The sequence below is a fragment of the Camelus bactrianus genome, chromosome 13 (assembly GCF_048773025.1).
Source record: "Camelus bactrianus isolate YW-2024 breed Bactrian camel chromosome 13, ASM4877302v1, whole genome shotgun sequence".
Lineage (NCBI taxonomy): Eukaryota > Metazoa > Chordata > Mammalia > Artiodactyla > Camelidae > Camelus > Camelus bactrianus.
The window spans coordinates 32645674-32668280 of record NC_133551.1 but is presented as its reverse complement, the minus strand read 5'-3'; the positions used below and the strand labels follow the sequence as shown (position 1 = coordinate 32668280).

General features: G+C 33.5%; 1 protein-coding gene across 1 annotated transcript in view; it reads left to right on the top strand.

Annotated features, from left to right (window-relative positions):
* The window catches only part of ALG6 (ALG6 alpha-1,3-glucosyltransferase), a 50200-nt gene that overhangs the window by 10436 nt on the left and 17157 nt on the right, over window positions 1–22607 (top strand). Inside the window, exons 4-10 of the mRNA XM_074376345.1 lie at window positions 7124–7208; window positions 12552–12641; window positions 13802–13890; window positions 15778–15860; window positions 16503–16567; window positions 19971–20162; window positions 20759–20894. Of these exons, the coding sequence (XP_074232446.1) occupies window positions 7124–7208; window positions 12552–12641; window positions 13802–13890; window positions 15778–15860; window positions 16503–16567; window positions 19971–20162; window positions 20759–20894 (740 nt within the window). The remainder of the gene's footprint in view (window positions 1–7123; window positions 7209–12551; window positions 12642–13801; window positions 13891–15777; window positions 15861–16502; window positions 16568–19970; window positions 20163–20758; window positions 20895–22607) is intronic.

Here is a 22607-nt window from a genome sequence, read left to right as displayed (position 1 = left end):
AAAAAATTAGTCTTATTAGATGTTTATTGATTCTGTTAGTATTTTCAAAAACTAATTTGAGCTTTGCCCATCCTCTCAATAGTATGTTTAGGTTTGTTCTTTTGTTAACTGTTCAGTCAGATGCTTTAGCTCATTAAGTTTGTCTTTTCTAATTCAGTCATTTAAGCTATAAATTTCCTTTCAAGTACAACCCTACAGTATTTTCTACTTTCTATTGTGATTATGCTTTGACTCATGAGTTATTTGGAAGTATATTTAAATTTTTAAAAATATTTAGGCTTTAAAAATTATCCCTGATATTTTTAATTTAATTGCGTAGTAATAGGAGAATCTTTATGCATGGGACTAATTCTTTGAAATGTGTTGAGACTTGGCCTAATATGTGGTCAACTTTTGTAAATGTTCTGTGTGTGCTTAAAACAAATATGTTCTCCAGTTTATTATTCTGCATATATCCATTTACTCAATATCAATTGTTTTGATGCAAATTTTTAATATTCATACTGATTTTTGCTCTTTTTAATATTCATACTGATTTTTGCTCAGCTGATCTACCTGTTATTGAGAGAGGTGCAGTTTCTCCTTGTAGTTCTGTCAATTTTTATTTGTATATTTTGGATCTGTATTATTAGGCGGTTTAGATTTTTTTCCTTGTGAGTTGAATTACATGATTTCACTGTTGTGTCCCTGTTTATTTACAGTAATACTTTTGTCCTAGAGCCTATTTCCTATAAAATTAATATAGCTTTGATAGTTTCCTTTAGGTTAATTTTTGCTTGGTATATCTTTTTTCTTTAACTCTCTGTCTCTGAATCCCTATGGTATAAATCTATCTAACCAATTCCCTTCTGTAATTCCACTTTCTCTTTCCTACTGGTTTGGAAGCTATATTTTATTTTGTTCTATCAGGGCTTAGTCTGGAGATTTTCACATATATATTTAACTTAACAATTGGAAGTTCATATTTATATCCTCTCCTTGAACTACAAGGACCTTAGATTTGTAGTTACAAATCTTTACCTCTTGCCGCAAATTAAAATGTTATTATTGCCTAAGATTTTAGTTCTTTCATGATTTTTAGATGTTAGTCACTGTTGTTTTATACAATTGATATTTACATAGTAAATACAATTACATATTTTCTTTGCTTACCCTTCTTTTTACATATTACATCTTCTTTAGAGGTCATTTTCTTTCTTCCTGAAGTACATCTCTGGGAGGGTGTGTGTGTGTGTCTGTTGTTGGCAAACTCCATTTTTGTCTGACAATACCTTTTTTTCGCTCTCAATCGTAAAATTTTTGTGAGTATGAAATTCTGCATTGACAGTTACTTTCTCCTAATATTTTGAAAATCTCTGTTTGTTATCTTAGTTCTGTTGCTGATGTTCAAATATCAGCTGTCAAATTATTATTCCTTAGTAGGCAGTTTGTCTGTTCTCTCTTGCTGTAATTTCACTATGAAGTATCTGTGTGAATATTTAAAAAATTTATCCTTTTAGGATTGTCTGGGATTTCTGATTCTAAGGAATGGTGCCTTCTGTCTGTTTAGAAACTGCTCAGCCACTGTGTCTTATTCTTTTTCTTCCTTGTAGAACTCTGGTTGGATATATGTTATATCTTTGGTCTTTAATTCATTTAACAGATTTGCATAGGACACTTACTGTGTGCCAAGGGTAGGTGATATAGCAGAGAATAAAATAGACAATTTCTTCACTGCATTGACTTATAATCTTCAGTTATCTCTTCAAATATTGCATCTCCCTCATTTCTCTTCTCTATGTGCAACTCTTATTGGATAAATATTGGTCTTTTCATTCTCTCCTCTGTGTCTTATAATTGCTTGTATTTTCCATCTCATGGTTTTTTGTACTGCTTTCTTCATAATCATCAGATATATCTTCCTGTTCATTAATTTTTCTTTTATTCTGTTTTTTAACTGTCTATTGAGCTTTTAAATTTCAGTTATTACATTTTTTATTTCCAGAAGTTCTACTTGTTTCTTTTTCAGATCTTTTTTATCATTTCTGATCATCATCTCCATATTCTATGTCTTCACTTATATCTTTAAACATACTAACCATGATTATTTTATATTCTCTATCAGAAAATTCTAATGTCTGTGGTCTGATTTCATAGTTTGTTGTTTCTGCTGACTCTAACTTATGGTATTTTGTTTCTTCATGAGTTTAGTGGTTTTTTTTGTTTTTTTTTTTCCAATTGAGAGCCCATATTACTTAGAGCTTTTATCTGTGGTAATTCTTTGAGACCTGAGTTTACTGTGTGTTTTTCCAGAGGGTTTGGGTTTTCTCTTGCTAGGCACCTGGAACACTATTAATGAACATCAAATTAAATTCTCGTTTTAAGATTTCTTTGGCAAATGCTTAGTGTGAATTCAGACCCCAAACTGGGTGAATATAGGCTTACAGTTAGGAATTTTCAGGAAACTTCTTTTTTCCTGTATGACCAAGGGCCAAGGCAAAGATAAATACTATCTTTACCATCTCTCCAAAAGCATTGTGCTTTTCATCCTAATAGAGATTATCTGACATTGAATTCCTACCTGTTCAGGTACTAGGCTTTGCCTGCTTACTCACTGCATAGAGCTTTTCAGTAAGATCATTGGATACCTTCAGGACAAATTCTTACTCTTCTGGATCTACGCTTTAAAAAAAAATGGTTTCTGGCCTCTAAGGAATTCTCTTATTTTGCTGCTAATTCAACCATACATTAAAATTGTATGTGTATAGTATATAAAATAAATAATTAAAAACATATAACTGTCCTGTGCTGGAGGAGTTTTTCTGACCTTCTAAGTCTTTCATGTTGCTGGACACTAGTTTCATCTGTATTTTTTAAAGCTCCACAGGTTATTCTGATATTTACAAAAGGTTAATGTAGATGATAGTTGAAGCCACAGAGTTGGGAGCATCTGTAGTGCAAGAAGAAAACAGATGTAACTGCTGATCATCTTCACAGAGAAGGCGGTAATGATTAAAGGAGACTGAGAAGAAACCATGTAGGATTAGATCCTGGAGAAGTTGTTATCCTGGAAGCCAGGAAATCAGAGAATTTTAGGTAATAAGGACTGGCCAACAGTGTCAAGTTTTAGACATGTCAAGTAGAATAAAGATTAAAAATAGATAAAGGATCACTAGGAGACCATTGTGAGCCTCCTAATTATCAGACCATAATGAAATAAAGACTAACTGGGAATTAACAAGTGGACATAGCAACTTTTAAGAAGTTCTTTAGGGAATGGAAGGAGGGAGTTAACTGATAGCTGGAGTGGAGTGAAGAGAGCTGAGGAAAAGCCTAATTAAAAGTTGTCATATGAAATAGGTGATTTGTGTTACCTTTGCTTTCAATCCATAACTGGTCCTTTGGTTAGTCATTCCCTTTTCTTACTTCAGCACTGTATTATTCCTGGTCATTATTTAGTTTGCAGTCCTGTGTCTTCTAATTTTCCTTTTATCTTCTAATTTTGACAGATACATTAATTTCTTTGCACTCTTTATATTGAGATAAAATTGAAAAAACTAAAATCAGGGTATAAGGTTAAATAATATAATTTTAAAAATCACACCATTTCAGTATTACTGGTTTATATAATCACATGCTTAATGGAAATTGAGTAGAGGACAATATGCATATGTGATACTTTTCCACCCCTGTGGCTTACATATAATACTTACGCTAACATTTCTCTCTTTAAGTCTGAGTTTACTTAGTTACTTCCCTCAACTGGAAAACAGGACTCCTGTTACTTATTTTAAACCTTACTCTTAAATTGTCTTGTAAGAAAGTCAACAGAACAAGAGTACTTTCGGATTACTGTATGAGTATTGTTATTGCACATTAGTAGAATATTTGTAGGCATCTTTTGTAGTTGCCTGTTGGCAAGTTGGTTGTTAAATACTTCTGTCAATTTTTAGATGAGAAAAATAAAAATGCTAAGGATTAAGAAAAATGGTGATTCTGTCCATCATAGTCTAACATTGAGCATTCATAGGTGAAGAACGTCCATATCATAGGAGGCTGGGAGGATTTATCAATGAGTATAACATCTGTGGTTCCATGAGAGTTTTTCCTTCTATGAAATAAAATACTGGGTTTTTTTTGGGTAATTTTTGTTTTTAACTTGCTTATTTTAGTTTGTTTTTTGTTTTTCTTGTTTTAAGAATTAGGAAGCACTGGAGTGAAGAAGCTCAGGTGAACTTGCTTTGTATTAGTCCTTTATTTCTTCTTTGGAAATGAATATATTTTATAGTTTCTCTCAGCTTATTGCTATTTGTAATGTGTCTTCTTACTCACTAAGGGCGGTTATTATGGAAAATTTTAGCTACATTCTCTTCTCTTAGAATGTTTAAAATTTCAAAGGAAAGGCAATTAACATGTATTGTTATCAAAGAAACTACTTGTTTTTAAAATTCTAACATAATTTTAAATAGTTCAGCAGTTAATAAAATGAACACTTAAGAGGTGCTTAAGCTCATTTTCCTAAAATGAGACAAAATTTAAGCTTTGTAAATAAACATTAATATGTTTTCTTTACGTAATTCTGAATCTCATGTAAATGAATTTGTAGAATTAATCACAGTGGAAGGAATCCTTTTTGCCCTTCCCAAGTGAAGCTCCCATAGGTACAGTTGGGTTGTCCTTCTGGGTTACTTTAAGGGCACTTTAGCAGTTTTAAAAACTTAAGTACTAATTTCATAGCCAGTGTCAGCTGAATTTATTGAAGTAGGTCAGACTCTGGATAGAAACTTGTTTCTCAACCCTAAAGAGAGTCATTATCCATTCTTTTATTTGTTAGAGAATGGTAATAAATTCTTCCACATTGACCACAAGTCTAGAGCAATTTCAGAAAATCTAGATAGTTGGATTTTTTTCAGGTGTAGGAAATTGCTTAACATCCTCTATGACTTTTATTATCCCAGTGGACCAAAAACAAACAAAAACAAAACAAACAAAAAATAAAAATCAACTCCTTTCTCCCCATAGACAATGGTTGTATTCTTAAAAAAGAGAAAAATACACACACTCCCACATACACATCAATAAAATGCACATGCAGAAATGCAGTTAATTCATCAGGGAATTATTTTCCTTTTTTAAATTTTTTTAATTGTAGGTTCATCTCCCCATCCCGTTCAGTTAACTAGGCAAGTTTTAACTGAAAGTATGTACTATATGCCTAGCAATATGTTTCCTTTTAAACTCTGGAAAATGACATTCCATGTCCATAGGAGCTAAAATTCTTATTTGGGTAGTGATTAGAAGATAGTTTAATCATGTGACAAAAATATATGATACTGAAAATACAAGTATTATGAGAAGTCAGTGATTAATGATCAGTATGTTTTTAATTTATAAGGGAAGATTTCATGGAGAATTTGGCAGTTGGGATGGTTCTTGAAGGTTGAATATGAGTTGATAGAAGAAACGTATGAAAATGGAGTAAGCAGTAACAGCAGAGGCATGGAATTTCAAAATGTCAGGCAGTAAGTTAAAGATGTTTTGGGGGCAAGAACCAATATATGGGTATTGTGTTAGAAGTAGCCTTGGCATAATTAATTGGTCTTCCATCACAAACTGCTTAGTGTTGCACTTTCAGTAAGTGGAAAATCAGGGACTCAAAAAATCAAATCTTCTTAAACTTAAAATCCTTGCTATATCACAGTGATGACACTGACATCCTTGCTATGTCATTTACTGGGAATCTGCTAGATGCAATTACATCTTGAGAATGCAAAAATGAACAAGATACGATACTTTCTAAGAGAGAGATGGGATAGGTGTGTGTATGGGGGGTGTATATATGTGTCTGTGTGCTGTGAGTAGTTCCTCGTGGTAATCACTCAATGTGTATATGCTTTGGAGATGTTAATCTGCTTTTACCATGATTATCTTATAGTGGGAGTATCTCCTTAGATTGAGATGCTAACATTTAAAGAATAGCAGTATAATAATAGCTGTTAAATGCAAAAATCTATACTTAATGTAGTCTTCCAGAGCTGGGGAAAATCTGGATTACATTCCAGTGAGCGATAATAGGTCATTCTCCAATGTGGCACACCTTCCTAATGGACTAATGAGGATATTTGACGATATGTGATTTTCACTTGTTGATTAAGAAACCTCTGTATATACTGTACCTCTTTGGGCCTTCTCACAATTTTGTAGTCAACTGCTAGCTAAATAATAGTTGTTTACTGTTTACTAAATGGAATTATCTTTATGTAGTTTTAAGTGGTTTAAGGTTGATAACCTACCTAACCAAGTTGTGAGGCAATATAGAGTAGGAGCCAGTCTGCCTAGGTTCCAATCCACACTCTGCTACTCATTACCTGGGAGGCCATTGCCTCTGTTTTTCCAGCTATAAAGTGGGGATGATAATAATACTTCATTGTTGTATTTGACATGCAGTAGACACTAACAATTGTTAGTTATTAAAGATCCATTATCCCTTATTTGTAATTTTGAAATTAAAAAAAAACCATAAACTGGCAGTTTTTATATAACTCATTTGACATCAAAGTCTGACCTAACCAATGTCTTTGTAATTATATAGTCTGTTTTTGGTTCTATACTTGACTTTAAGTTATTTATATTTAGTTTGTAAAAGCCCTTTGTGAAATACAGATATTTGTTACTGTTATTGTGTTATGATACTTATTGGACAGTATAGTTGACGGTCTTTTTCATGAAGTAAAAGTAAACTTGGGTATCTTATGATTAGTAATATCAACTAATTAATTAAAAACTAATTAACATTAATAACTAATGTTAACAGTATTTATTGAATGTTTGTACCAGGTACTATACTGAGTATTTTATATTCATTATCTTCTTTATTACAGTAGTCCTTAGGTAGATAGTATTGATCCTTTTTTTAATGTACTGAGACTTAGGGAGGTTAAGTAGTTTCTCAAGGTCACATAGTCACTCAGCGTGCTAGCAGTACAAGGATTCAGACCTCATCTTTCTCACTTTTTGCATAACTTCTGTGTTCTTTTCTTCCATTTACACTATCTCTGTAATTTAGAAAATTTTCATAAGGAAGTAAAATCACTGATACACTGAAGTATATTTTTGTTTTGCTTTTTTTAACCTTTCTTCTTAGGTGCTGGAAAACCCCCTATGTTTGGTGATTATGAAGCTCAGCGACACTGGCAAGAAATTACTTTTAATTTACCAATCAAACAATGGTATGGATAATTTTAACTTGACTTTATTAGTTTATCAGTCAGTTAATGTAGATTATTTGAAGATACTTAAAAGGAAGATACCATATTTCTTCATCTTGAGCATCCTCATCTCCCTGTAGTCTGATGTCACATTTACTACCCTACATATTGTTGGTTCATTTTGGAATTTCATCCTCCTGAAAGTTATCCATATACTCAGTTACCAGCTGGAATATGGTACTGAACTGGAACTTTGAGGATAGTACACTGTGTGCCACAGAAGCTCCTCAGGACATAAACTGGGGGAGTTTATGGACTAAGAATATTTCTTCTGAAGGTTTCACGAAGTTTCTCTGTTAGGAGCATCTGAGATGTAAAAAAGCAGCTTAGTGGTAAAGAGTGTAAGTACTAGTCAGACTGCCTGAGTTCAGACCCAGGCTCTGCTCTTTACTAGCAGTGTCAGCTTTGGCAAGTTATTTCACTATCTCTGCCACACAGTTTTATCACTTGTAGAATGGAAATAATAGAATACATTCACTGTTATTGTGAGGATTGAATAAAATGATAGATTTGAAGCACCTAGACCAGCACCTGCAATATAACGAGCTCTCAATAAATGTTAGCTGTAGTTACATCTTCACAGAAATCCATGCGTATGTCATTTTTGTTGAACATGATCTGGTAACAGTTGATGACATTACTTACTTATTAGATACCTGGTAGATTATTTTATTCAGACTGGCTCTACAAACTATTCATACTGTTCTGTTGATTGCTTTGGTCACTGCTTTTATATAACTCCTTTGCGAAGAGTTATATACAGGAACTTCATACTGAGCTCTCTATTAATAAGTTGGCTATACCCTAGTCCAAGTTTGGAGTATTTAAAATACAGGTCAGCTAAATATTTGATACTATTCTTTATTGCTCTATTTTGAGCATCTTACAGCTCCTCAGACATTGATTTAACCAGAGTATCACTGTTCAGGTTATTAGCACATTCTCAATGTTTTTCTCTTGCTCAGTTGGTCGAATAAGATGACATTTGCTGAGGCAAACCAGATCACTGCTTTTGGGCTTTGTAATTCTTTTCTATTCTTTTGTAAATATTACATGGATAAAATAATTACATTCTTGGCTATTCTTTAGTATGTAGTTGTCAAGAAAGATTTTAATACAAAATTAAATGTCATGTTTAGTATTGAAAGAATAGAGAAAATTGATAAATTTCAGTTTTTGACTTAATGCTTGGTGGGGAAAACACTGTTTCCAAAGTGAGAATGTAATCTTACTCCAGCAGAGTGGCTGGGCTATTCTCACAGTGATACATCTAAAGTTTTAGGTTTTTTTGTACCAGTATTCTCCTGCTTTGGCCCAGATAATCAAGAGTTGACTGTATTATTCATTTTCATTCTTTTTCTTTATTAAAAACCAGAAATGTATAACTCAGAGAATAATTGTATGATTGGGTTTTGACTATGGTCTGTTAGTCTTTAAAAATTATGAAATGCCTGAAGTAATCTTTGTGGTAAATTTCATAGTGTTGAAATTTTTATCAAGGATTGTATAGCACGAGGATCTGGAACAGTAAGCTCAGAAACAAAGACAGATAGTATGAAGAATTATGATTTATCACTGGTTTATCATAGAGTACTTCAGGAAGTTCATGAAAAATTAAAGTATGATTTACTGTAATGAATGTCAGAAAATGTCTCTTGATGAGTATGGATAGACTGAAAAACCCAAAATATATACCAGGCAATTATAAGAGAAACTGATCTGTTTCAGATTCACGTTTAAATGATATGATTTCTTTTTTTCCTAGTTTGAAGTTCATTGATATGTGATTCATAATGACTATCATTCAGTGGTACAATTTATAAAACAGAAAATATATACTTGGGGCAGGTTGACTATTGTCAACAGTGGATATAAATCTATATTGGAAATAGTATTTTTAATATTTTGAATTTGGGGGCTAATTTTGTCAAATTTGGTTAGTTTGCCATTATTGTTACCTAGTAATGTGGCTGAAGAATGGTTACTTATTTTTTAACTTCAGTTTTCCAAGAGTAAAGCCTTTTTGTCTTCATCTAGAAAGTTAGCTATAGTGTAGCCAGAACTCTTTTAATTGACATAGTTATCTAACATGTGAAATGAGGATCAATCAAAATCAGGTTGACTTTAAAAATGTCAGTTTTATAATCCTAAATTTAAAAACTCATTTTTTTCCATTTCATTATACATAACTGTAAGTAATAGAGGAACACTGAACTTTTTTTTCCTTTAATTTTATGATGAAAATTCCTTTTGTGTGAAATCAGGAGCATTGTTGGCATCAAGTAATAGAAAACCTAAGTAATAGTAGTTTAAGCAATGAAATAATTATCTCAGTCAGTAGGTCTTTGCAAGGCTGGTAAAGTGACTCAGTGATAGCAACCAAGGACTCAGGCTTTTTCCATCTTTCTTCTCTTCTGTACTTTCTTCTTGGCATCTGGAGGCTTTTCACCCCATGGGCAGTAGATGACTACCAGGCTGCGAGCACCATGACTTTGTACAACTACATTCAATCAGGAAAAACAGGAATACCTTATTTTTACCTCTCGTTTTGTTGAGGAGCAAAATCTTTCCCATCCTTAAAGCAATCATTATTGGAAAGAAACACCTGACTCAGTGTAGGCATGGTTTATACTTGGGGCTAGGAGAAGAGTCCACCTACCCCGAGTATGTTGCTTTTTAAACAAAATCACAGTTTTATAAATCAGAAATTGTGGGAATGACTGTTTATTTCAGCATTATTTGTAATAAGGAGAAACCTGAAATACTCTAAATATCTTTTGGTAGGGGAATCATTAAATAAAGTATATTTCTCCTGTTTACATGAATACATGTTTTTTCTAGGTAGAGTCCTAGAAGTAGAATCTCCAAAGTAACCAGTTTTAATGGATACTAACACCAGAATATCTCTTTCTGCATACCCTTACCAATATTTAATAATAATGTCACCAGATGTTTAAAATTTTCATTTCCTTGAGTACTTGTGATATTGAGCATCTTTTAATGTATTTACTGATCATATTTTTTCTCAAAATTGCATATTCATACCTTTTTCTCATGTTTTTGATGGATTGCTGATCTTTTTTGTAATGATTTATGTGATTTCAAAATAAACAGTTACATTAATTTTCTATTCTGTGTAACAAATGACTACAAATGGTAATTACTTAAACACATATTTATTATTGTAGTTTCTTTAGGTTAGAAGTCTGGGCGCAGCCTAGTTCAATATTACGATCGGAATCTCAGGAGGCTGCCATCCAGTTTTCATCTGGGGAGTCATTCTTATCAGAGAGGCTCAACTAGGAAAATATCCAATTCCAAGTTCCCTCAACTTACTGGCAGAATTAATCTCCTTGCATCTACAAGACTAAGGGCTTTGGTTTCATATTGAAAGCTACCTTTATCTCTTAAAATCTACTTGCAGTTTCTTACCATGTGGCTTCTCTAATATATCCACTTACTAAAACATGACAGCTTGCTTCTTCAAAGTCAGTGAAAGGGAGTCTCTCTAGCTTAGCTAGCAAGACGGAATCTTACATGTACATAAAACATAAGCACAAGAGTGACATCCTATCATCTTTGTTATATTCTATTGGTTGTAAGCAAGTCACAGGTCTTGCCCACACTCAGGGGGAAGGGATTGTACGCACTCAAGGCAGGAACAACAGAAGATGGATTCATGGGGATTACCTTAAAGTCTTTCTGTGACAGTACTTAACAATATATAACAGTATTCTACATTTTTATCATTTTTTGTATGTGTATGTATAAAATAAATATCTTCCTGTTTGTTCTCATCTTTGATTTTTTTCTTATGGTATTTTTCATTAAATAAATTTTTACATTTGATGTACAGAAGTTCTTCGAACTGTTCTTGAAACTTTTCTTTAAGAACTATTTCAAATTAAAATATATTTTTGTAAAAAGCAAAAATACCCATATGTTAGAAATAATTGCATTTTGAAGTTAATGATAGCACTCTTGAACTTAATTTTGTGATTTGTGTAGCAGCGATTTTTTTTTTATGACAAAACATCTACTGAGATTATATGGGAATTCAGTGGGAAAATGTATCTGAGTGCTATTTATCCAATTTTTCAGGTAGATCTAAGACACATAAAGCAGGAGAATAACTAGTTGCCTTGTTTCTATTGGTAGATTTTGAAGCGTTATTTGAAACACTTTTACGCTGTCTTCCATGAATTTCTCTCTTCTTTCTCATGCATTTCCATAGGAATAAGGGAGTACAGTTGTTAGCCCTACCATTCCTTCTTCCCCATCCAACCAAGGGTTTTACTGTTAGTGAATATATCTTTGCATGCTTACAGCTTACTCTCAGTGCCTCTTTTGCTTTTCTCCAGTGGATCTCAAGGTTAAACTAAGTGAAAAAATAGCTTTTGTCTTAGAAGAAGCTGAAAATCAAGTTAAATTGTATTGGTCAAAATGTGATTCTTGAAATTATTCAGTGGTTTTCCATTGCTGTATCCATCCCGGCAGTTGTGTGGCTAATTAACTAATTAAAACTACAATGTGTCAATTTCTGATGTACAGTGCAATGTCCCAGTCATGCACATATATACATGTATTCATTTTCATATTCTTTTTCATTAAAGGTTATTACAAGATATTGAACATGGTTCTCTGTGCTGTACAGAAGAAACTTTTAAAATCTGTTTTTTTATATAGTGGTTAACATTTATAAATCTTAAACTCCCAAATTTATCCCTTCCCACTCCATTTCCCTGGTAACCATAAGATTGTTTACTGTATCTGTGAGTCTGTTTCTGTTTAGTAAGATGAGTTCATAGTGTCCTTTTTTTCCCCTCTTTTTTTTAGATTCCACATATGAGTGATATATAGTATTTTTCTTTCTCTTTCTGACTTACTTCACTTAGAATGACAATCTCTAGGTCCATCTGTGTTGCTGCAAATGGCATTATTTTATTCTTTTTTATGGCTGAGTAGTATTCCATTGTATAAATATACCACAACTTCTTTATCTAGTCATCTGTCAATGGACATTCAGGTTGTTTCCATGTCTTGGTAGTAGCTTCCTCTTTCACTCTTAAGGGTACCTTGGTTTAGACAATAAATTATTTAGTTACTCTATTCAATAACAACTTTGTGAGCTCACAAATTTTTTTAGAAGGAGAAGAGACAAGAAGGTTTAGGTTAATTTTTTTTAACCTTGTTTAACATATTTTTTCACTTTAATTAAGTTAAATGAAGTGAGATGTTATATTTGTGTGTTTTTTGAATATTGATTAATGAAATGATACTTTCTTTTTCCTTTTTTTTCCCCAGGTATTTTAACAGCAGTGATAATAATTTACAGTATTGGGGACTGGATTACCCACCTCTTACAGCTTACCATAGTCTTTTGTGTGCATATGTGTAAGTTTTTCTTCCTTAACATAACTCTAAATATTTATGCCCTTAGCAGATGTAGTAAGGAACAGTTTGTTGAATAGAGGAGAGATTGTTTGTAGCTACTATTGTATTTTGGTTTGTAGAGCACCATACCTTTATAATTGGGTTGTAGGAAAGTTAAATATCAGAGTTTGAACATTCCCATCATTTCTTTGGAGGAAAGGCTAGGGAGAGATACAAAAATCTAGCTTTGTCTTGAAGTAGAGATGTTACCATTATGTACTCATGGACTACTGAGCAGTATGTCTAATTTGGTTAGTTGTGCACAGGGGAAAGGTTTTTTTCCTGGAATGGCCCAAAGTAAAAGAAAAATAAAGGTTTAAATGGTATTCTGAGTAACCTGTCAAGTTAGAAACTAGAGTTACTGTAGTGTTTCATTTATGATTTAAGATCGGGATTGGAATTCCTTCTTCTTTTACAGAAATGGAATGGTTTAGAGAAGATTAGGCACTTCTGTCTGGGGCGGACCCAGTTCTACTCCATAGTGGTATTCCATTTCAGACTTGAAGTGTGTCAGCAGAGATATGAGGAACTTCTTCACAGTATCATCTGAACTCATTTGTTTTACTATTTCATATTTTGTAAAAATTAGCTTCCTGAATTAAAAATAAGTCTCCAAACTTCATGATAATCAGTTATCCTTTGCAGTGTTCAGGGTAATGTAATATGATTGAAAACTTATTTTTAACAATTACATTTAGTTCTGTGCAATGATTTGTGATTAATAGCTGTTTATCATAGCCTATTCTTATAATAACTGAAAAGATTATAAATTATAAAACTACGATTGTCTTGTTAATACTAGTGTATTGCTCTTTACTAAGTATACGTTTAATAAAAGAAATGTGACACATCGGATTGCTTTCATATGGGAGGACTTGTGACAGTAGGGCTTTCAGTGAACACGTTACATGGGTTTGTTGGAAGATGAGCAGGGCAGATTCTGTTTTATAGCTTTAATCACTTTCACGTGGTTAAATGCGAAGACTAAAGCTTAAGCCTTAACTCTGTTGGCTTTGTAAGAGCAATGGCCACTTTTCAAAGTAGGTTCACATGTCCTCAGACGTCCTCATGGCTAAAAGTGATGGGGAATAAAGTGTATGTATATATGCTTTGATTTGCAGGGCAGAGTTTATAAATCCAGACTGGATTGCTCTCCATACGTCACGTGGATACGAGAGTCAGGCGCATAAGCTCTTCATGCGTACAACAGGTAAAAAGAGCAGCAGGTACTGAGTGTAAAATTTTGATTTTAACAAGTTTTTTAAACAAATTGATAAAAGATTCTACTATTGTTCTTACTGACTTTTACAGTTGTGTAAGTATACATGTGCATATATATGTATAATATGTGAGCAAGTGTATATGTAAGCTAAAAAACAAAAGACTAGAATAATTCTGAGTGCTTTACATTTATTATTATCTCACTTAATACTTTGGACACCCCAATGAGGTAAATACTGTTATCCTTATTTTAAGCTGAGGAAACTGAGGCACAGTAGAGGGTAATATTAATAGCTCACCTGAAGTCAGTTTGCTCTAAATTGAAGCTTTATTTGTTTAGGCTGTTGCTTTTATATCCTAATTCCAAATCCTTTTCACGTTTTCCTTAAAGTAAATCTTACAGATGTATATCAAACATTGTATTGCTGTGCAGTGTTGCCAAATTAATCTTTACAGCAAATGTTTATTGAGCATTTATTTTGTGCTGTTCTAAGAGTTGAAAGTAATAAACTTTTATTTCTCTAAAAGCTTTACAAAGACTTAGACTTTAATGAAAGCCTGGGCTTTTTCTTTAATTAGTCTAAATTGAGTCAGAGTTTGTTCTCCTTACTATTCATCCTGTCATGGAATCTCAGGCCAAGAGAAAACCTGTATTGCCTGTCTTTCCCTCTCCCACACGACTCAGCTCTTCCCATGTGCTTTAGTCCTCTCTGCACTGCAAGCTCACTACGTGATCTTCAGCTTCTGAGCCAGTGCCTGTATCTGCAGGGAGCTCACAGCCTGTGGAGACAGTCTGTTCTATCTTCAGAGCGCCTCTGTCATTAGAAATTTCCTCCTTGTCTTGAACCTTCACTAGTTTCAGGTTTTGTTTCCTTGGGCTACATAGAACAAGTCTGATCCTTTATAAACCTAACATCCTACAGGCATTTGAGGTCACTTCTCCAGGTTAAACATTCTTAGATACTTTAGCTGTTTCCTAGATGACTAGTTTCTTGAATGTGATGATGGTTTTGAGGCATCTGGTTGTGCTCCTTTGAATATGTTCCAGTTTGTCAATGTCATCTCAAATGTGGCATCTAGAACTGAAGATAGATTGCAGACATCTAACACTGACAGTTTACTACCATTTACCTTATTCTGAATACTTAAATATGTGTGGTACGAGATAAAAATAGGCTGTTTGGATAGCTATTGTTGTACTGTTGAAGAACTTAATATATTAGTTTTTCTTTGTTCTGAAAGAACTGAATATTCAGAATTATGAATTGCTTTATTTTTTTTTCTTTCAATTTTTTTGGTTTCCTTCTCACCTGGTCCTTTCAAGCTCTTTGTATGTTTTAATTAGAAAAAAATTTATGAATTTTTATAAATATCAACATTAAAAAAGATCCTCCTATGCATCTCTCCATTTGAGGTATTTTTCATATCAGAAAACTTGAAGTATACAGATATTGGGGGGAGGAGTTTTCTACTCTTGCTTTGAGTATTCTTAATTAAAAAAAAATTTACAGTGTGTTAGTTCCAGGTGTACAGAGAGATTCAGTTATACATGTATAATACATATCTATATCCTTTTTCAGGTGAGTATTCTTAATTTTTAAGTCCAAGTTAGAGCAAAGAGAGAATTGATTCTGGATACATCTAATTGATTTAATGACTGAATTTGTTAGAGCAAATTAAGAGACTCTGTAGTATAGCAGTTGAAATTAGGCACAGGTGAAGGGAACAGAAAGGAACAGACATGGAAAGGACTTGTCCAGAGTGCGTAAGAACCTTGTGTTAATAGAATTCCCACTTAGGGTTGGAGGGAGGCAGTTAAGAGGTTGTTGTAGATCCTGATGGGCTCATGCTTAAAATCATTTGCTTGTTTTTTCAGTGTTAATTGCTGATTTGCTGATTTATATACCTGCAGTGGTTTTGTACTGTTGCTGTTTAAAAGAAATCTCAATTAAGAAAAGAGTAAGTTTCACAGTAACCTGACATTCTCATCTCTGAAATGTTTTATTAGTTTAACTATTAAGTATGGAGTTTAAGGAAGCCATGCTTTTGGAAATAGATGATAGGGAACAGTGTATCTTCTGCCAATTAATTTTCATTTAGAAACATTAACTTAGAGTAATTATTTTAATGCCCAATGATAGTAATGAGATGCACTGAAGTTTAGAAATTAGATACTGCTGAATTACACAGCATGCTAAATTTATTGCTTAATTGGTAAATATGAATTTTGAGTTGGCTTGTGAGAATGACTAAACTGAAATGCATTTTGAAAAGTTGTTATATATTCTCATACTCACAGTTAATGAATATTCTCCTTGGGCATTTTATATAGATTAAGTTTTAGATTAACTTCTGATTTTATATATAAACATGCTTTCTCTGACAAATACCTTTTGGTGATTTTTTTCCCCTTTTTACTGAAGTATATACTATGTCACCTCCATGAAAACTAGTGTTTAAAGAGTTCTTTTATGAAAATGGAGTATTTTGATAAGTAGAAGGTAAGAGGGGATCATTTGCTACTGTGTTAAATGAAACTGCACTTTTACTTTGATTCAAGTAACAGATTACTTTCTTATTTCAAAATACTTTTCTTTACAGATTGCTAAAGTATTATGCATATTGCTGTATCCAGGCCTTATTCTTATCGATTATGGACATTTTCAGTATCCTTTACTAATTTAGAAATGAAGTCAGATGCATATCATGAAATCTGGGCATAGTATGTATAATGTTGTCATCTAGTAAATTCTTATTTACTAGGGTTCTTGCTTATATAAACTATTTTGTGGCAGCGGGGAGGGAAGTAATTAGGTTTATTTATTTATTTACTTTGTTTTAGAGGAGGTACTGGGGATTGAACCCAGGACCTTGTGCAAGCTAGGCATGCACTCTATGACTTTGAGTTATACTCTCCCCCATAAACTATTTATTAAATGATATAAGAATCTCTTCACCAAGCTTTTACTTGAAGGGTAAAGTACAGATTTAGTAAAAGTAGAAATGCTTTTTCAAATCCATTTGGCTTGAGAACAGAATGTTTGTAACCAATTAGCTCTCCTTGAGAGTAGGAAAAAGAATGCCAGAATTTATGGTGATGCTCTCCTAATTCTAAAAAGGTGAAACACCTTCTATCTTTTGTAAATATTATCTGACACTGACCAAGGAAAAATAGTTTTACAGTTTTTGAGTTTTGAAACAAGATATTTCTCTAACAGATGGTAGCTGGAAGCTTCAGGAACTAAAACTGAATGATTAAATACGTGGATTTTATGTGTATAATTTTTGATACCTAAAATAAGGAGCACTCAAATAAACAAATTATAGAGGGAAGTGATAAAATCTGTATGTGGCTCTCTAGTTTGTCTTCTAATGTATTAAATGTTACTATCTGTCTCCATCTGTCCCAAAGGAAAAAATAAACATAATCCACAATATGATTGTTTAATTTTTTCCTTTTGATGCCAGTCTGTTTTAGTTATAAAATGAAAATGTGTATCTGCTAAAGGACTTGCAAAAGATATTCAGATTTGTAGTTTTTTCCATCATATTTTTTATTCTGCCCACTTTCCGAATTGAGCTCTTTTTTTTTTTTTTTTTGCGTTGTGGAATCACAGCCAAAGAACAACACCACTGATATAAAGAAAAGGAAAAATAAGTTGTTTACAAGATCTTTTAAACTATATTTGCTTTGTATTAACACTCATACAGAAAAGTGCACAAAATTTAAATGAATTGTCAGAGTATTATTCATGTCAAGATATAGAACCTTGCCAGTATCCGAAACTACACCTGTACATGTCCCAAGTACCTCTTCCTCCTGTTTCTCAAAGGTAGACGTACTGTTGATACTATACAGTTTTGTTCTCCCCACGTTTTGAACTTTATATGAAAGAGACAACACAGTAGCTATGCTTTTGTGTTTGGTATTTTTGCTTCAACATTTTCTTTGTGAAAGTTACTTGTATAGTTGTGTGTAACTGTGGTTTGTTTACTTTCATTGCTTTACAATATTCCATTGCATGAATAGACATAGCTCTGCTGATAGACATTTGGAGTGTTTCTAGGTTTTGGCCATGATGAATATGCGGCTTTGGACGTTTTGTAAACGTCTCTTAGTACACTTGTAAACATATTTCTTTTGAGTGGAACTGCTGGGTTACAGCGTGTGCACATGTTTAATTGTAGGTATACCCAAATGGTTTTTGAGCATGACCTGCCAGTTAGCACTCTCATTAGCAATGCTGTCCGGGGCCCGGGTGCTCACCTTCACCAGCTGTCAGTTATTTTCCTTTTAACCATTCTGGGAAACTTGTAGTGGTGTCTCCTCTGATTTGAGTCAAATTCTTGAAGCTTTTGGGGATTTTGTCATTATATGGGGACACATTTTTTTAACCACTGTTTACTTTTCTCATTTGTAAAATATAGATGATAAGAACTTTAAAACTTTTTGGAAATTAAGTGAATTCATGTTTGTCAAGCATTTAACAGAGTACCTGGGAGATACCACACACTACATAAGTATTTGTTGCTGCTGTTATCTGTTATGATTGCTGCTGCTGCTTCTGCTTTTGTTGTTACTGTTTTTACTTTTTGGGCTCTGAAATATTGTGATGATTTCTTTGGCAATTTGTTCTGACAATTGTTTTGAACGCTCTATGGGTCATTCATTCTGAAGACTCCTGTTCTTCAGTTCTGGGAAACTCTTGTAAATTATTCCTTTGATAAGATTCCCCCTTTCTTGAGCTTACTAGACAGATGTTAGATCTTTCACCTCCATCTTCAGCATCTCTTTGTCTTTTTGTTTTATGGTTTTGAAGATTATCTTGACTTTGTGTCTGACACTTCTATTAAATTCCACTTGTACTGTTAAGCATATCTTAAATTTCAGTTTACTTTTTTTTCATACTGTTCCCGGAACTATTTCCATTCTTCTAAGTTCTTTAATCCTTTTCACTTTGATCCTTTTTCTGTCATGAGTTTTCCTTAAATGCCTGTTTGATTTCCTTAAATGCCTGTATCTATTCTAAGAACAAGGCAGAAGAGAAAGCTGCATGTGAGCTCTCTACACATTTGGTCCACTGTAAGGCACAAGGCACAGAGCTGGCTGGTACTCTGGGGTCCCTAAATGTCAGAATGTGGAGGAGTCTGCGTTAGAGTTAACTTCTGCACTAGCTGCCCAAATAGTTTATTCCATTTCTTTGGAGAAATACTCCTTGTTGTGTTGCCTGGGGGTAAATGTTTTGGCGGCCAGGTAATTTTTGCACAAGGGTAGATGAGATTTGACTTCTCCATCCAGGGATTTTCAGCTAATCCTCTTGTTTTCCTTTCAGCGTACTCAGGCGCTCCAGGGGCTTGTGGGGCCGATTGGCTCCTTGCTGCCTGAGCTTCCTCCTGCCGTCGCTATGCTGTGGCTTCTTTTAGCCTGTTTTGTTTGTTGCCATGTGTCTGTCCTCTTTCTGTCTTCTAGAAAGGTGTTGAAATCTTCATCTCTTGTAACCCATTTTCCTGTTCTCCTTATGGCTGTGAATTTATACTTCAAAAATTTCCTTATCATTTTAAGCAGGGCCTTGGGAAGGAGAGGAGGAAACATGAGTGCTCAGCTCACCGTTTTCAACTGAAAATCTAATTGTGATGTTGTTTTCATGTAACAGTGTTATTAGTTTCTACTTAAGCACGTATGTTAATTTATATTGATTGATTTATATTTTAGAGGAAGTATTGTGATATCAGTAAGGTTGGTGTTTTTGTGGGGTTTTTTTTTTTGTAACTTTTGGAGCACTGATTTTGGTATGTTATAGTAATGTTATGAACAGCCTAGCAGAAAACAAAGCTATGTGTTAACTATTTAGAGTTCTTTCAAAACTAAACAAATCAGTTGCTTTGTTTAGCAGTAGATTTAATATATTTGAGGTTGCTGTATATAATTTCAAATTTTTATCAATTCAATACTTTGAATTTGTATTTAGAAATAGTTTTCACTATATATAATTCTAAAATCACATAAAAATGTTCTATAATATGCAAAATCTATCTCTTTTAATTACTGAGATAATTTCCTTGACACAGGAACATATATAATTCTGTGAGCCTTGGCTTTGCTTTGTGGGGTGTTCTTGGAGTATGTTATGACTGGGACCTGCTAGGGTCACTGGCATTTTGCTTAGCTATAAATTATAAACAGATGGAACTTTACCACTCTTTGCCATTTTTTTGCTTTTTGCTTGGCAAGTGTTTTAAAAAAGGCCTCAAAGGAAAGGGGTAAGTGGCTTTTAAACAGAAGAATTTTAAAAAACTACTTCAGAGATTTCATTTGGCAAACTTACCTGGAGGGAGGTGGTCTCCCACTTTGCCATCTGGTGATTTCTTATTAATGTGTTGGTGGCCATGGGTTGAGTGGGAAAGAGAGATTAAGTCATGTTCTGTATTATTTTATTTTAAATCTTCATAACTAGAGAAATATTTTGATCAGTGTACATTTATTGGAGGTAATGTGGATTGGCTTGTTAGAACATTGCTGTAGGATTTCATCCTCTTAGAACATAATAGATTATATACGTATTACCATGTCCTAATACTAATGTCCTAATTTGACACTTTTCTTCATAGCTTCATAGGAATGTCATCTAAGTTAAATGTTGATAAGGATGGTGATAGTCTTTTTTTTGGGGCATTATGCGTTTTGGTAGTTGTGAATTTCTTAACTCTGATTTAAGTAGACTCTTATCTAAAGCCTGTATTGATGGCATAGATGTATCATTACTATACATTTGCATTAATTACATTTAGTGAGACTCTGATGACTCAGAATTACTAACCTCTCCCTCTCTTACCGGTTACCTTTGTTTTTGTTCTAGGTTTGTGTTGTTAATTAAGCTAGCTTGTACTGTTGTGGCTGCCTTCCTTCTCTGCTGGATGCCGTTCTTTACAGAAAGGGAACAAACCCTGCAAGTTCTAAGAAGACTCTTTCCAGTGGATCGTGGATTGTTTGAGGCATGTTTCAAAGCTTCCCCCTCACTCCTCTCTGTTACAGTACCTTCCCTGTGACCTTTGGGGATTTCATGTGGAAGACGCACAAGGAATAGTAACTTGAGCTGCTCTCCTCTTGCAGTCGTTCCTTGCCAGTTATTTAATCCGGCACATAACCTCTAGCTCAGCTGGCATTTTCTAGTACATTACACAAATAGGTAATACTTAAGCCATCATGAGATCCATAATTGAGTTTCCTTTTTGCTAATGAAATAGGGTCCGTAATGAAAGACAGCGTGAGAAGTTGCAGCTACAAAGTTAACAGCTTTGTGATCTTTTGGTTTATATTCTCCTTTTAGTCTTAGGAAATTATTTATTAAACTAATAATCATGTTTGCTTCAGAAAGATCTCATAATTCCTTGTGAGATATATAACCTTCATCCATAGTAATTTTTAATGAGAATCATTCATTTGATTTCATTTAATGCTAGCTTAATCACTCTTGTTAAACTTTTATTGCATGGATAATTTGATTTAGATTTAGTAATTAAATTAAACAAACCATTTTTCTGAAACAAAAAGGCCTATTAATAAAGTTAGACAGAGACAACATATTTATAGATAATTTGCTTTTGAATAAACAGTTCTTTTAAAAAGAATTAGGAAAGCATATGTATCATTTTAATTTTTGAATATACAAATTGCTATAGAATATCTTTCAATGGGTCTATGGCAGGATGGAAAGAGCATTATAAAAGAGACTAAAATAATTTGGTGTTGTGAAGGAACAGGTATGTGTGACTTGCGTGTCAGTGGGAATGATGACAGTGATGAGACCGATAATCATAATCATTGTTGTTATTAGCACCACTTACTAGGTGTCAGACATTTAACATGCCGTTTTATTTGAGCCTTACAGTAGCACTGAGGTAGCTATTATACCCACTTTACAGATCAGAAAACCGAGGTCAGATATTCATATAGCTCATGCATGCCCGAGCTGTAATTTAAAGTTTGAGAATTACGCTCCTAATGTCATCTTTATATATACTTTAACCTTAACACCTATATAAAGAAAAGTGTAATTCTCCATGTAAGCTGACTAGTTGTTTGCCTTGCCTCCCATTTCAGAATTGGTATTTATCATGATAATTATAAAAGTGAGTACCACACATGTTTGATGGTGTTGCTGGTCATCTCCATTTACTTTTTGCCGTCAACATCTGAAGAGCATTTTCATTGGTCTGACAAGAGGCAAGTCGGATGGCACAGTTGTCCGTGATGGGTACTTTCTTGATGTTACGCCTCCACAGCTGTGAATTAAGCAACTGTGTGGAGGATGGGTTTCACAAGCAGAGAGCTGTAGCTACAAATTCAATTTTGCAAGTGATCCTAGCATAACTGCCAGTGTCTTTAAACTTCTTGATTTATTAGCAGTTAACTCTTGTTGCTAGTAGACAGTAGGTTACTCTGAATAATTTCAGATGTGTTATAAAATGGATCAAACAATATGTGTTCTACCAATTAGGGGAAAGAAAACATTTCTTAGAAAAATTTCCAAAGATGAATAACCTCAGTATTTAGAGATGACGTGCTGTTCTTTGAAAAATATTAAATATTTCTTGGGAACATCTATATTATGGTTTGCCAGTGATTTAGGTTACCTCCAGTTGCAAAAAAAAGAGAAAAATCTCATTGTTTGAGTGTGTGTGTGTGTATGTGTGTGTGTTCCTTGA